Source organism: Hemitrygon akajei, chromosome 3, assembly GCF_048418815.1.
Source record: "Hemitrygon akajei chromosome 3, sHemAka1.3, whole genome shotgun sequence".
Taxonomy (NCBI): domain Eukaryota; kingdom Metazoa; phylum Chordata; class Chondrichthyes; order Myliobatiformes; family Dasyatidae; genus Hemitrygon; species Hemitrygon akajei.
The window spans coordinates 14,915,516-14,930,700 of NC_133126.1; the positions used below are offsets into that span (position 1 = coordinate 14,915,516).

The following is a 15,185-nucleotide window of genomic DNA, read 5'->3' on the forward strand; positions in this document are numbered from 1 at the left end:
CCCACCAACATTCCAGAATTGAAGCAGTTTTGTAAGGAGGAATGGCCTAAAATTCCAACAAGTCAATGTGCAGGACTGATCAGCAGTTATCAGAAACATTCGGTTGAAGTTATTGCTGTACAAGGGGGTCACACCAGTTACTGAAAGCAAAGGTTCACATGCTTTTTCCAACAAATACATGTAATATTGGGTAATTTTTCTCAATAAATAAATGAACAAGTATAATGCTTTTGTGTTACTTATTTAAGTGGGTTCTCTTTATCCAATTTTAGGACTTGCGTGAAGATCTGATCCCATTTTAGGTCATATTTATGCAGAAATGGAGAACATTCCAAAGGGTTCACAAACTTTCTAGCACCACTGTATTTACCACATCAGATTGGAAAAGGTGTGCCAACGATTGGTTTTTAACCCTATTTCAATGCTGTAGTATACCCAGCTGCTGTAATTTGGAAAGGGGTTGTGGAATAATAGTTGCTTTATAATCAGAAAATACATTGCATACTCAAGGGACTCTCGTTGTGTGCTTTGTAAATAATAGAAATATAAACATATTGTAGCTAGCTTTGATGCTTACAGGATATTAAATACCGCATTGAGGAGATTTGTAATGTAAAGTTTGAACAGTTTTTAATCATTTATTTTGGCCATACTGTGGGTGGCACCGGAATTTGTGGTGGCATGGTAGTGCAGTAGTTGGCACAACACTTTATAGTACCAGTGACCTGGGTTTAATTCCTGCTGCTGCCTGTAAGAAGTTTGTGCACTCACTCCATAACCGTGTGGGTTTCCTCTGGATGTTCTGGTTTCCTTTCATACCAGTACCAGTTTGTAGGTTAATTGGTTATTGTAAATTGTCCAGTAACAAGGCTAGGATTAAATTTAGGGTCTGCTGGGCAGCACGGCTCAAGGGCCTTCTCTGTGTCATATTTCAATAATAAATAAATACATTTTGTACCAGCAATTTTGTAAATTGCCTGCAAGTATGTGACACACAGTCCTACTAAAATGGCTAAAAGTTAGAACCGATTTATGCTCATAATATGCAGTATAAGTGAGTTGCATTTGAAACATGCCTGAATAATATTATAATTTCTTGATTTTCTGCAGCATTTGATTAGATCCAAAGATCAGCTGACACAGCAGCGAAAAGATTCCGAAGGAAAGATCATGCAGCTGCAATCAGAGTTGGAGGTCATCATGGCTGAAAAGGCATTAATGGTGCAAGAGCTGGAAGTGCAGAAGGGCAAGCTGAGCCAGAGTGCTTTTGCACTTAATGAATTGCACATGAGCAAACAACAACTGGACACGAAAGTCAATGACTTAACAGAGAAGTTAAACAAGTCGCAGGTGGATAACTTGGAGTTGAAGGCAGAAGCTGCAGATCTGACAAAGAAGCTAAAGAGTGCAGAATCACAGCTAGAGGTTGTTAAAATGGAGTTTGCTCAAGTAGTTCAGCAAACTCAGAGCAGTGCATGTCAAGAAGGATTACTCGAAGATAAAGATCGAGAAATTTCAGAGCTGAGGAAGCAAATTATGGAAACCAGATCTACAAATGATGATTTGCAAACAGAGCTTTATGATCTCAAAATCCAAAATAAAAAGCTTGTTGCAGATAAAGATGAAGCCAACTTGGCTTTGAATAATGTTAGAGGGCAACTTGAGGAAACTGTTTCCAGTAACAGTGAGGCTTCCAAGGAGAACAGCACCTTGCTGGAGGCAATGAAAATGGAAAAAGCCCAGCTGCAGTCTGAATTGAGCCAGGCTGAGAAACGACTGAACGAAGAAGCAAAAAAATACGAGCAAACCATCAAGGAATTAACAGAGGCTCAAAGTTTAGATGCTACGACTTTGCAGAAAGAGCATAATCGTTTGATTAAGACGATCCAAGAGAAGGATTTTGAGGTTGAAGAGCTCAAACGCAACATAGAGCAGTTGGAAGCAGACCATGAAGAGACCAAAGAGATGCTGAAATCTAGTTTGGAGGGACAGCAGCAGTTGACAGATCTTTTGGAGGAAAAAGAGTCATTTGTTGAAATGCTGAAAGCGCGAAGTTTAGAACTGCAGCAAGAAATTGAAAAGAATGTAAAGATTTTAGGGGAATGTGAGTCTTTGAAGCAAAACCTTGAAGAGAAAGATCGGCAACTAAGTGTGATGAAGGAAGAGAACAACCACCTCAAGGAAGAAATAGATAGGCTGGGGGACCAACAAAGCAGGACTCAACCTATTGCTGAACCGAAGACCCTTGATATAATAATAGAGCTGGAGACAGAAATAACTGAACTGAACAACAAAAGGAACAGTCTTGAAGAGGAAGTAAGGCTTCACAAGAAGACTATTGAGGAACAAAAGCAGAATGTCCTCCAGCTCCAGCATTCCATACAAGATCGAGTGGACGAAGCTAAAACCCAGTGTGAGGAAATCAGTTCAAATTATGAAAAGTTAATTTGTGAGAAAGATGATGAAATCCATAGCCTTCAGGAATCCATCAATCAGATGAAAATGCAAAGAGAATTTCAGGATGACCCCACAGATGCTCCAGTTATTCTCCAAGAGATTAAAGTGCAAGCAGTAAATGGTGAAAATGGAAATGAAAAACATGATTTGTCTAAAGTGGAGATTGATAGATTAGTTAATGGTATAAAAGAAAAAGAAATGGAGATAAAGGTACTGAATGAGAAGAATGTGTCTCTGATTAAGCAGTTAGATCAGTTTACTATTTTTAAGGATGAAGTCGTTAAGCTATCCCAAATCGTTCAACAGAAGAACATGGAAATCCAAACTCTTAATGCCAGGATAACCTCTGGCACCTATGGGCAGGCTGGTGCAGACGTGGCCTACTTGCAGCAGCAATTGCAGGCTTATGCTATGGAGAGAGAGCAAGTATTGGCAGTGTTAAATGAAAAGACAAGGGAGAACAGTCAACTAAAGACAGAATACCATCGGATGATGGACATTATTGCTGCAAAGGAAGCTGCTCTTTTGAAACTCCAAGAGGAGAATCTGAAAATGGTCAATAAAACTGAAAATGAGGGTCAGGATATGATACGGGAAACAATCCAGAATTTGTCTCGGATTATCCGCGAGAAGGACATTGAAATTGATGCTCTTAGTCAAAAGTGCCAAACTTTAGTCACTGTTCTGCAGACCTCTGGAATGGGGGCGAATGGCGAGTCAGGCCTTGTGAGTAGTAATCAGTTTGAAGAGCTCTTGCAGGAGCGTGACAAGCTAAAGCAACAAGTGAAGAAGATGGAAGAGTGGAAACAGCAGGTGATCACCACTGTTCAAAACATGCAGCACGAGTCAGCTCAACTCCAGGATGAGCTCCTTAAGCTTCAGGGCCGATTGTCTACAGATGGTGAGTGCAACTCTCGGCTCCAGATAGACTACAACAGCTTAATTTATAGTTATGAACAAAAGGAAAAGAAGTTGCAGAGCCTAAGCCAGGAGCTTGCAGAGGTCCAGCAAAGCATCGGGCAACTCAGCAGCACCAAGAATCTGATATTGGGCAAGTTGGACAGTGTACCAACAGAACCACAAATGTTGGGAACAAGCACAGGAATATTGCATATGAAGAATACTTCCCATGAATGTTCATCAGCAGAACACTTGAACCAAATAGAAGGACTACAGCAAGAGGTGAAACGTTTGAATAAAATATTGGAGGGGAATGATGCCACAATATTGGCACTTCAGAATAATGCTGAATTATCTGCCTCTCGGCCAATGAATTCTAACATTGGAAAAAGCATGCACGAGGATGTAGCCCTGGAGATAAAGCAAATGAAAGAAAAGAATGAAGAATTACAAAGGTCATTCAGGGAAAAAGACCTTCTCATCAAATCAAAGAGTGACCAGTTGTCATCAGTGACAGGATCCTTGAGGAACAAGGATAATGAAAATGAAGTTTTAAAGCAGGCAGTCACTAATCTGAAAGAAAGGATTTCGCTTTTGCAGTTGGACATCCAGAAGGCTCAAGAGGAGAATGACCAAATTATGGCCAAGTCGAGGGAAAAGGAAACTGAATTTCGAGCCCTGCAGGAGACTAATATGCAATTCTCCATGATGTTGAAAGAAAAAGAGTTTGAATCAAATTCTATGAGAGAAAAAGCTTCTGCATTAGAAAAGTTGTTAAAGGAGAAAGAAGAGGTTAGTTCAAAACTCTTTAATTAGTTGCGTTGTCGGTGGAACAAGTTCTATACAGTCATGGGGCAATAACAGCATTAGGAATCAGCAGGCTAGGCTAGTAGAAGATTTTGTAAAGCTTTTAAATGTTGAAAAATTGTAAGAGTACATGTCCTGCTTTTCTGTTTTAAAAACAAGTTGCCAATCGCAAAAGTCAGTCACTGATTTTGAAGTTATTTGCATTTTCCTCCTTGGTTACTTTGATAATTTAAGAGAATAATACACATATATCCTAGTGGTGGTTCCTTTTCCTTATGGCCTAAAAGTTATAATTTAGATGTAACTGTGTTAGAATTTGCTATTTCTGTTTAAAAGAATGGCTTCCCAAGGTTGAGCAGCCCCACTATGGATTTTAATGTTCAAAGGCTCTCCTTGATCTCCTCTTATATCTACTGATAATATGGGATCCTTCAAGTGATCATCACAAATGTTGAAAAAATACTTTGTTGTTTCTCAGTTACTATTTTCATGTCAGCAATCAACTAGATGTTTCAAATAGTTAAAGCTGGGGAATATAACACTTCGAAAGGACATGTGTCTTTATATTTTATTGTTAGGTGTGAAAAGAGCAATTTAAAATGTGAAAATGTTATTGCTGGTAGTATTGTTCTTTCTAACGTAATAAAGGGCACGATTCTAAATTTTGAAAAATGCAAAAGAAATTTTAAAAGAGGAAATCAAAACCTTATATACAGTAGTTCCATAGGTAGAATATAGCTTTTTAAAACTTTATCTTTGCAGGCACGAGTTTTGTTTTAAAATTGATCAGTTATTTTTCACAACTTGAAGGGGAAGACTGGCGAGTTAAATCAGCTGCTTAATGAAGTGAAATCAATGCAGGAGCAAGCAGGCATGTTTCAGCATGAGAGAGACCAAGTTATGCTGGCCCTCAAGCAGAAGCAAATGGAAGCCACTGCATTAGTGAATGAGGTAAGATATCATTAGAATTGTGGTTAAATTCAAACATTATAGAGGGAGTAGGTAAGGCACATTAAGCATGACTCACAATTATTTGTGAGGCACCAGAGTTTAAATCTAGTTCCAAGATAAAATATTGCTGATACTGGAATTTAGAATTATAGTTGAAAATGCTGGAAAGATGTTGATCAGTTGTCCTCCTGTGGGAAGAGGGAGCGAGAGTGTTAGTGCTTTGTGTTATGAAGAATGGTGTATCTGTCTCCAGCTATAATTCTCTGTCTCTTTCCCTAGATGTTTCCTTAACTGCTGAGTATTTTCAGCACTTTCAGTTGCTAATAGTAAATCTAGTCCAGTTGAAAGCAAACTCCATGCAAATTTCACAAAGCTCTCCCCAAGTAACTACAGTACTCTCAATTGCACAAAACTAACACACCTTGTGCAAACACTAGTTCAGAGGCACTTGCTCTGTTTTTGGCGCTTGTGTTCCTTTCACTTCTCAGTGTGTGGCTCACTGACACCCTGAATCAGAACGGTGTCTTCTAATTATTGTTCAAGTTCAGTTAATTGTCATTCAACCCAGCACAACACAATACATATAGCTCAGGCTCACAACACGTAAAGTAATATTACCACAAATAAATTAACAAATAATAAGGTGCATTTACGCCACAAGTTTAAAAAATAAACAGTATAACACGACTGGTGCATCATATGTGATGAAACGTGGGTGGTGGCAGGGAGTTCAGTAGTCTTACAGACTGGTAGAAGAAGCACTTACCATCCTGAAGAAGGGTCTCAGCCCAAAACGTTGATTGTTCACTCTCTTCCATAGATGCTACCTGACCTGCTGATTTCCTTAACAATTTTTTGGGCGTTCCTTTTGTATTTCCCATCCTAACAGGCTTTGTCCCAATGCTATGGTACCTCCTGCCAGTTTGTTTTCTATTTGATGATAATAGAGAAACAAACCCTTCATATCTGATACTGCATCCCTCTCAAAACTCTTGTCAATGGGTAGCCCATTGTGGCATCAGTGTAGCCAAACTGCAAAATGCACTTCATGTATTTGACTGCATTACTCTTGAAATCCCCTCCGCAGTATCTATTTATTTATTTATCTTTGTATATATGTGTTTGTTTATTTATCGAGCTACAGCACGAAGTAGGCCCTTCTGGTACTTTGAGCCATAGTACCCAGCAACCCCTGATTTAACCCTTGCCTAATCACATGATCCTTTACAGTGACCAGTAGCTCTTTGGACTGTGGGAGGAACCCCATGTGGTCAGAGGGAAAATGTACAAACTTCTTTTTAGACAGTGGAGGGAATTGAACCAAGGTCGCTGGTTCTGTAACCACTAAGCTACTGTGCCACCCCAGCATGATCTGTGAAGATATCTACCACCAAGAGACTGGCAGGTGTAGGGAACACAACCGTCTGCTGGTTCTCCTCTTAGCCAAACAGAGACAAACACACCATCCTGACCTATAAATACATTGCTGTTACTTCACTTTTGCTGAGTCAAAAATCCTGGAGCATGTGGAATGCCTCACCAAAAAGATTTCTGCATCTGAAGCCCATGTCTCCATGTCAATTCAACACGGGCAATAAATGCTGACACAAGAGACTGCAGAGGCTGGGAATCTGGAGCAACAGGCAATCTGCTGGAGGAGCATGGTGGGTCGAGTAACATCTGTAGGTGGGGAAAGGAGTTGTTGAAGTTTCAGGTTGAGATCCTCTGTCAGGACTGAGAGTCAAAGGGAAGTTAGCCAGTGTAAACAGGAGAAGGGGAGTGGTGAGACAGGCTAGTAGGTGATAGGTGGACCGAGGAAGAGTGAGAGATGATGGGCAGAAGAGCCAGCTAAAGGTGAGGAGGTGGGATGGAATTGAGAGACAGAGGCAGCTGGGTGATAGGTGGAAGCAGGCAAGACAAGGGGAGGAAGTAAAGAGCCATTGGAGATAGGCTGAGGTGTGGGGTAGGTGGGGAAAAGTAAAGGCAGAAACAAGCTAGTCATGAGCAAGGGAATAAAGGTTACAAGTGCTGGAATCTGAGAGATAAGGAAGGTGATAATGGGAACTGTTTAAGGGAGGGAGAGGCAGATGGAGCAGGGAATCTAGTGAGTGAAGTGTGTGGGTAGTAGGTGGATAGACCCAAGAGGAGGACAAAAATGAATGATGGGTGTTGGGGGAAGGTATGGGAAAGGGAACATAAATGGAAGGATAGAAGTGGATCAGAAGGAGATAGAGCGAGGTGAACACAGGAGGTAAGGGTTATCTGAAATTGGAAAGCTCAATGTTTGTATCATTGTGTTGTCAAATTCCCGGGCAGTGCAGGTTTTGTTTTCCTCTAGTTTGTGTTGGGTCTTACCCTGGCAGTGGAGAAGGCCAAGGGTGGACAAGTTGGTGTGGGAACAGGGAGTTCAACTAGCATGCCATCTGGCAATCAGGGTGACCACTGAGGAGCGAATGCAAATTGACTGCCTACTCAGTCCTTGCTCTAGAAGAGGCCACATAAAGAGCATCAAATGCAGTAGGTAAGGATGGAGGAGGGGCATGTGAATCTTTGCCTTGCCTGGAAGAACTGTTTAGGTCTCTGAATGGTATGAGGGGATGAAGTGTTGGAATAAATGTTGCACTTCCCACGGTTATATGGGTAAGTTTAGGGGTCAGGGAGGGTTAGATGGGGAGGGAAGTTGTCAATATGGTGGAGAGCACGTGAGGTCTCCAGGATATAGGTGGGAAAGGACTGGACAATAGGAGACACAGTAGAGTCAAGGTACGAGGAGATGAAGTTCAACAGGTAGAAACAATGGGCATACTGGGAAAGTACTGCTTGTGGATCTTGGATAAGAGTTGAGAGCAGCAAGTGTGGGATTGGGGCACGCTCAAGTTGGAGCCTGTGGATTGGAGATCTGCTGATGTGATGATATTTGTGACAGTGAGGAAGGTGGTGGTCTACTTTTTCTTGGTGGGTGATAATCCAGGGTAGCTGAGGCAATATTAGCAATAAATGCTGATTTTAACCTCTTACTGTAAAATAAAACAAAATGATGTCTTCATTCATTCCAGGTACGTGTTAGTTGCTAGCAGTGCTAGGATTTATTGTGCATTCCAATTACATTAAAACGGAGAAGGAAGTTAAGTCAATAACTTAAACAGAGGTGGAGTCATATATAGTGCGTAAGTGTTAGGAGGCAGACTGTGTTCTCAGTATCCTGTAGTCTCGTGACTACCTTTACTGAGTCAAGCTTTGTACATGAAGGTCTGGATTTTATTTACTATTTTGAATTTAAAATGCTCCAAGTGCCCCAATAAGATCCAAACTTGTGTATCTTGACCCATGTCCAGAATTCTTGCTTTTCAGTAACTTATCTACTGAGTTATCTTAACACAGTAGAGTTGTTTAATGCTCTACTATTCAAATGCCTCCTGTGAGGTAACATGTTTTCAAGTGCTTTTGGTTAAGGCAATCTTGCAATAGTAGGGATATAAATGCCATAAATGCCACATTTGTAGGGTCACTTAGCCTTTTCAAGTGAACCTCGGGGAACCCCAAAAGAATGGTGCAAGAAGGAAAGCCATTGCTGAAAATGATCAACTTATGAATAGTAGGGAACTTTATGAACTGGACAATAGAGAATTGATGTTGGGAAGGAAATCATTGGATGTATGATATATATTGTTGAGAGAATGAGTAGAAAGAAACTAGTGAATCCTGTTCAGAGAGATTTACTCATGGGAGAGCTAGGTACAAATCTTGGAATGAAATCTTTTTTTCATTTTTGGCCTAGTTGGAGGTCTGGTGGAAGTTTGTGAAGACATAGATTCAAGAGTAAAGAGTTTAAACAGTGAAGTAATGATGATGGATTTGCCCAATCTAGAGGAAGCAATTACAATAGAAGTAAGAAACAAAATCAGCTTTTCAGCAACTGTGCAAAGTGGTGGAACCACTAGCAGAAATCCTATGAGAGAGCACATTCATTAATGGGTAAATCTCCTTAGTACATAACCTGCTTGATACCTTGCTAAGGGGGCTCTAAAACAAATAATTATTTCTTGTTTTCTGGAGTGTTTTTGAGCATCTTCAGATCATTTGAGCTTTCCTAGAGGGGCATGTTTCTACAAGAAGTAGAAAAATTGAAATATTTGTACTTAAAATATTTATCATCAACATTAAGTTCTTTCCAAGCACGTGCAGCAAAGTAAGTTGATTAATTTACATCATTTAAGGTTGCTCTTGAGTTAATCATTTCCCATGTTAAATGAGCTATTGGAAGTGTGTGATGGTATGTAGTTTTGATTATATTACATACTCGGTTTTAATTTGGTGTTGGAACTCCTCTGTGCATTCTGATCTTCACTGTGTTTTGCTGTCTACCACAGCCCTCGATGATCTAGGCCTTCTACTTAATAGGTAAAGGATCATCACATCTTGTTGCAGTTATGCACCATGTAACTGGCAACCAAAGAGTCAACTAAAGCCCAATGTGAGATAAATGATGAGATGTTTGTGATTAATAACTAACATAAATCATATTTTATAAATTACATCTTTTGTATCCTAGGTCAGGATATTCAACATAAGCTGGTTTCCAGAAATGTGCATTCTACTGTACCCAGTTACATTTAAGGGTATCTGTTGTTGCCTCAGTAGATTTAGTGAAGCAGTGAATTGTGTAATTTGTTAGATTCAGAAGAATCAGTTTCTTTAACTTGAAAACAGTTGACCACATGTTTGATTGCAGAGGAAGATTGAAGTTCTCTTCACTGGCAGTTAATTGGGATCTTGTCTGTCTGAAGTTCAAGTTCAGACTTCATTGTCATTCAACCACATACATCTACGTAGCTATAAAAACTATTTTTCCAAGGCCAAGATGCAAAACACAGTAATTCAGTCACACATAGCACATATAGATACAGTCATGAAAAATAATATTAGCACAAGTCCCTGAGTGGGATGACCTGAAGATTGATGGTGCGTGGATGTTGTCTTGGAGAGTTATTAATTAAGGAGCAACCTTAAATGATGTAAATTAATCAATTTACTTTGCTGTATGTGCTCAGAAAGAAATTAATGTTGATAATAAATATTTTAAATGCAAATTTTGCAAGAACAGGTGCACAGCAGTTCCTCATCTTGTGCAGGTTCAGCAGATGAAGGCAAAACAGCTTGTCTTGCGCTGGGTGAACCACAGGACTGAACAATGGAGAACAGTGATGATATGTGGGGCCAGCCCCCAACCCAACATGGGTTCCAACATGTCTGCCTTACCTCCGTTCCTTCATGTCATGTCTTCTACTTTCATGTAATTTGCCAACAGGAAAACAGAAACTATTAGGAAACCTACTTTACACCCATCATGATATGAACACCCTTTTCTTCAGTTGCAGCATATGCGTGATAAGGAGCAGCGTCTGAACCAGGAGTTGCAGCGACTGCGAAACCACTTAATTGAGATAGAAGAATCATACACCAAAGAGGCCTTGACAGCTGAGGACAGAGAGACTGAGCTGAGGAGGAAGATTACCTTTTTGGAGGAAAAGTTGGCATCCTCGTCTTGCGCTGTGGAAAGTGCAAGGTAGAAGTCCTCCTTTTTAGAAAATATTAGATTTTAAAATGGTGATTAAAGTGGATAAGTTTCAAGGTTGTTTAATGTCATTTTTAGTACAAAGGAGAATAATTGTTACTGTAGACCCGATGCAGCACAAAAAACACAATAAGTTAAAGAACATGATAATAAAATAACACAGTAAGTATAATAACATAAGATGGCTTATGTATGACCTGTAGTGCCACGTGCAGGAGTGTCAGCACATGAGGTGACTCTGTCAGAAAATGATTAAGTAGTGGTGGTAGGGATGTGGAGGGGTGAGTTGGTGGGTAGTGTTGATCAGCCTTACAGCTTGGGGAAAGTAACTGTTATTGAGTCTGATGGTCCTTCTGTGGATGCTACGTAGCCTCCTTCCTGATTGGAGTGGAACAAACAGTCCATGAGAATGTGGGTGGGATTCTTCAGGATGTTATGGGCCTTCTTTTAGCAGCTCTCTGCATATATGTCCTTGATGGCGGGTAGGCTGGTGCCAGTGATGCGTTGGGCAGTTTTGACTACCTGTTGGTAGAGCTTTCTGCAGTGCAATTTCCATACCACACAGTCACTTCCTAAGACTTTCCTGAGTTTTTCTTCACAATGAATCACTGTGAGTCATGTTTTGTATGATATTTCTGACTGAAGTGACTTTAGACTTCTATAGCATGAGATAAGGTCAAACGAAGATCAGTCAGCCTGCTTATTTTAGCAACAGGTAAGTAAAAAGAAAGGAGGATTATTAATATATCACCTTCCTTCTACTGCCAGAATAGGCTACCTGTCACACTGCACCATTTCTCTAGTGGTCGGCCTAGATTTATCCCTATGTTTGGTTTCTACAAGATCCAAAGTCCCTGAGATTGCTGCCAATTTAATCAAGATGGTGAATTCTAGGGATAGTATTCCATAAAGCAGAGGAGAGACAAATTTGTAAGTTTTGCTTGAAATTTAAAAAGAAGTGCACATTTTCTTCTGCATCTCAGCAGGCACATGAATATAATTAATCCAAACACATTGACAGTGAGTAAGCGGCTTCATTGTAAATGTGGTACCTACATCTATTAATCAGGCAGGTTGCTAATGGAAAATTATTTGCTCTAGTGTCAGATACGATTTATTTTCTGGGAGGCATGGGTGACTACACAGTTGCTGTGATATTATGCATGTAATTTCACATTTGCTTCCAAACTATTTTATCTGAAGGCATGCTATGCTTGAGCAGTGTACCTTATCATCAGAACACCATGCATATTTCCCCTATAGCCACCAAGCCAGTCTTCAAGTGGAGTCTTTGCAAGAACAACTTCAGGCCATCACGAAGCAGCGAGATGATGTGATGGTGCAGTTACGTGCCGCTCAAGAACAAGTAAAGCAGTATGCAATGTCACTGACCAACCTGCAGATGGTGATAGAGCAATTTCAACAGGGTAAGATGTTGCTCAAGTGAAACCAGTGGCTTCGGAGTAAGCTGAGTCAGATGGATGATTAAATTTAGATGTACAGATTTTTACAGCTTCCTTTATACTTTGGTCATTTAATTGTGTTTCCAAAGATTGTAATTATTTGCAACCCATAGATTTCTGTGAAGATAAGTAGGCAACAAGAAAAATCTGAAACCACAAGCTACACACACAAAAAGCTGGAGGAACCGAGCAGGCTAGGCAGTATCTATGGAAAAAACTACAGTCAACGTTTTGGGCCGAAGTCCTTCAGCAGGACCGGAGTGAAAAAGATGAGGGAGAGATTTAAAAGGCAGGGGGAAAGGAGAAAGAAACACAAGGTGATAGGTGGAGGGGGAGGGATGAAGTCAATAGCTGGGAAGTTGACAGGGCTGGAGAAGGAGGAGTCTGATAGGTGAGGATAGAAGGCCATGGAAGAAAGAAAAGTGGAGGGGAACACCAGAGGGAGATGATGGGCAGGCCAGGAGACAAAGTGATAGAGGGAAAAGGGGATGGAGAATGGTGGGGTGGGTTGGCATTACCGGAAGTTCAAGAAATCAATGTTCATACCATCAGGATGGAGGCTACCTAGATGGAATATAAGGTGATGTCCTTTCAACCTGATTGTGGCCTCATTGCAGCTGTAGAGGAGGCCATGGATTGACATATCTGAATGGGAATGGGAAGTGGAATTAAAATGGGTGGCCACTAGGAGATCCCACTTATGACGGATAGAGAGTAGGTGCTTGGTGAAACAGTCTCTCAATATACGTTGGGTCTCACCGATATACAGGAGGCCACACAGGGAGCACCGGGTACAGTATATGACCCCAACAGACTCACAGGTGAAGTGTCGCCTCACCTGGAAGGACTGTTTGGGGCCCTGAATGGTGGTGAGGGAGGAGGTGTGGCACTTGATCCACTTGCAAGGATAAGTGCTAGGAGAGAGATCAGTGGGGAGAGACGAATGGACAAGGGAGTCCTGCAGAGATCACTCCCTACACAAAGCAGAAAGTGGGTGGGGGGGTAGGGAGAGATGTGCTTGGTGGTGTGATCCCATTGGAGATGGCGAATGTTCTGGAGCATTATGTGCTGGACGCAGAGGCTGGTGGGGTGGTAGGTGAGGACAAGAGGAACCCTATCCCTATCCCTAGGGTGGTGCAAGGATGGGGTAAGAACAAATGTACATGAAATGGAAGAGATGCAGTTGAGGGCAGTTGATTAAATATTTTTTATTCCCTGTGAATTTCAACCTGATAAAAATTGTCCTTCATACTGAACCAACGTTCTGCTTTCTGGATGACAGATGTCGTAAATGGCAAAACTATAAGATTGGCATGTGAGTTTGAACCAAATAAACACTTAGATAACAAAGTATTCCAATAGTGGGAGAGTCTATATCAGAGAGGGTACAGACTCCAATTAAAAGGGTTTCCCTTTACGGGAGGTGAGGACAAATTTCTTTAGTCAGAGGGTGGTAAATCTGTGGAATTCATTGCTACAGATGGCTGTGGAGGCCAAGTCATTGGATATATTTAAAGGGAAGGTTGATAGATATTTGATAAGTAAGGGTGTCAAGGGTTACGAGAAGAAGGCTGGAAAACGGGTTTGAGAGGGATAATAAATCAGCCATGATTGAATGTCGGAGCAGTCTTCATGGGCCAAATGGCCTAATTCTGCTCCTATACTTGGTCGTCTTATTACTTTGTAGCATCTAGCCTGGAGCCTTGTGTCATGATGTTTCAACGGCTCATTTAAATATTCTTAATTGTTCTGAGATTGTCTACTTCCAGCATCCCTCGGGCAGCGTATTCTTGATTTCAGTCATACTCTGGATTAGGGGAGGCGGGGAATAAAATGTCCTAGACTCTTCTCTAACTCGAGGAAATCTGCAGATGCTGGAAATTCAAACAAAACACACAAAATGCTGGTGGAACACAGCAGGCCAGGCAGCATCTATAGGAAGAAGCACTGTCGACGTTTCGGGTCGAGACCCTTCGTCAGGACCGACTGAAAGGAGAGATACTAAGAGATTTGAAAGTAGTGGGGGGAGGGGGAAATGGAAATGATAGGAGAAGACCGGAGGGGGTGGGATGAAGCTAAGAGCTGGAAAGGTGATTGGCGAAAGTGATACAGAGCTGGAGAAGGGAAAGGATCATGGGACAGGAGGCCTTGGGAGAAAGAAAGGGGGAGGGGGGAGCACCAGATGGAGAACAGGCAGGGTGATGGGCAGAGAGAGAGAAAAAAACAAACAACTAAATATGTCATGGGTAGCCTCCAACCTGATGGCATGAACATTGACTTCTCTAACTTCTGTTAATGCCCCTCCTCCCCTTCTTACCCCATTTCTGACATATTTAGTTTGTTTTTTTTTCTCTCTCCTCATGGTTAAAGAAGGCAAATGTCTGGTGAATCTCCTCTGCACCCTATCCAGTGCAATCGCCTGCTTCCTATGGAATAAAAAACAAGCTTCACCCAGTGCTCCAGCTGTGGCTGAACTAGTAGCAGGGGCCCCCAACCTGGGTGGCCACTGACCCCTCAGTTGATAGTAAGGGCCCATGGAATAAAAAATGTTGGGAATTCCCACTCTTTAGTTATAGTATAACCTCCTCTGTTGCATTTCTGGCTATAGTTAATGAATGCAGGTGTCCTGTATACCACCTTAACCACCTGTGCTGCTGTTTTCAGTGACTTTTGACATATCATCCTTTGTACACTAAGGTCTCTATTATTGAGTACTTCCTAGGATCCAATTCATTGTGTACTTCCTTGCCTTCCTAATTCTATCAAAATGCCTCACCCCACACTTTTCAGGATTAAATTGTATCAACACTAATATCATTCTGTAGTTGAAGACTACTATTCTTACAATCAACATCAGCAATTTTCATGAAATGTGCAATTTTATTAAATGCATTTGTACATTTACATGTACATTCTTAATGTATATAAACTAATGTTTTAGTATGAACTCATTCGGAGATGTCCATTTGAATCTACATACAAGAAATTCTACAGATGCTGGAAATCCAGTGCAACCCACTTGAGATTCTGGA

The 15,185-nt window shown here is 41.1% G+C and overlaps 1 protein-coding gene across 2 annotated transcripts in view; it reads left to right on the plus strand.

The window, feature by feature from the left end:
- trip11 (thyroid hormone receptor interactor 11) overlaps positions 1 to 15,185 on the plus strand; it is a 118,201-nt gene that overhangs the window by 62,233 nt on the left and 40,783 nt on the right. For both annotated transcript variants that reach the window (XM_073039219.1, XM_073039220.1), the window contains 4 exons: positions 1,111 to 4,149; positions 4,975 to 5,115; positions 10,488 to 10,681; positions 11,954 to 12,117. In XM_073039219.1, coding sequence (XP_072895320.1) covers positions 1,111 to 4,149; positions 4,975 to 5,115; positions 10,488 to 10,681; positions 11,954 to 12,117 — 3,538 coding nt within the window. The remainder of the gene's footprint in view (positions 1 to 1,110; positions 4,150 to 4,974; positions 5,116 to 10,487; positions 10,682 to 11,953; positions 12,118 to 15,185) is intronic.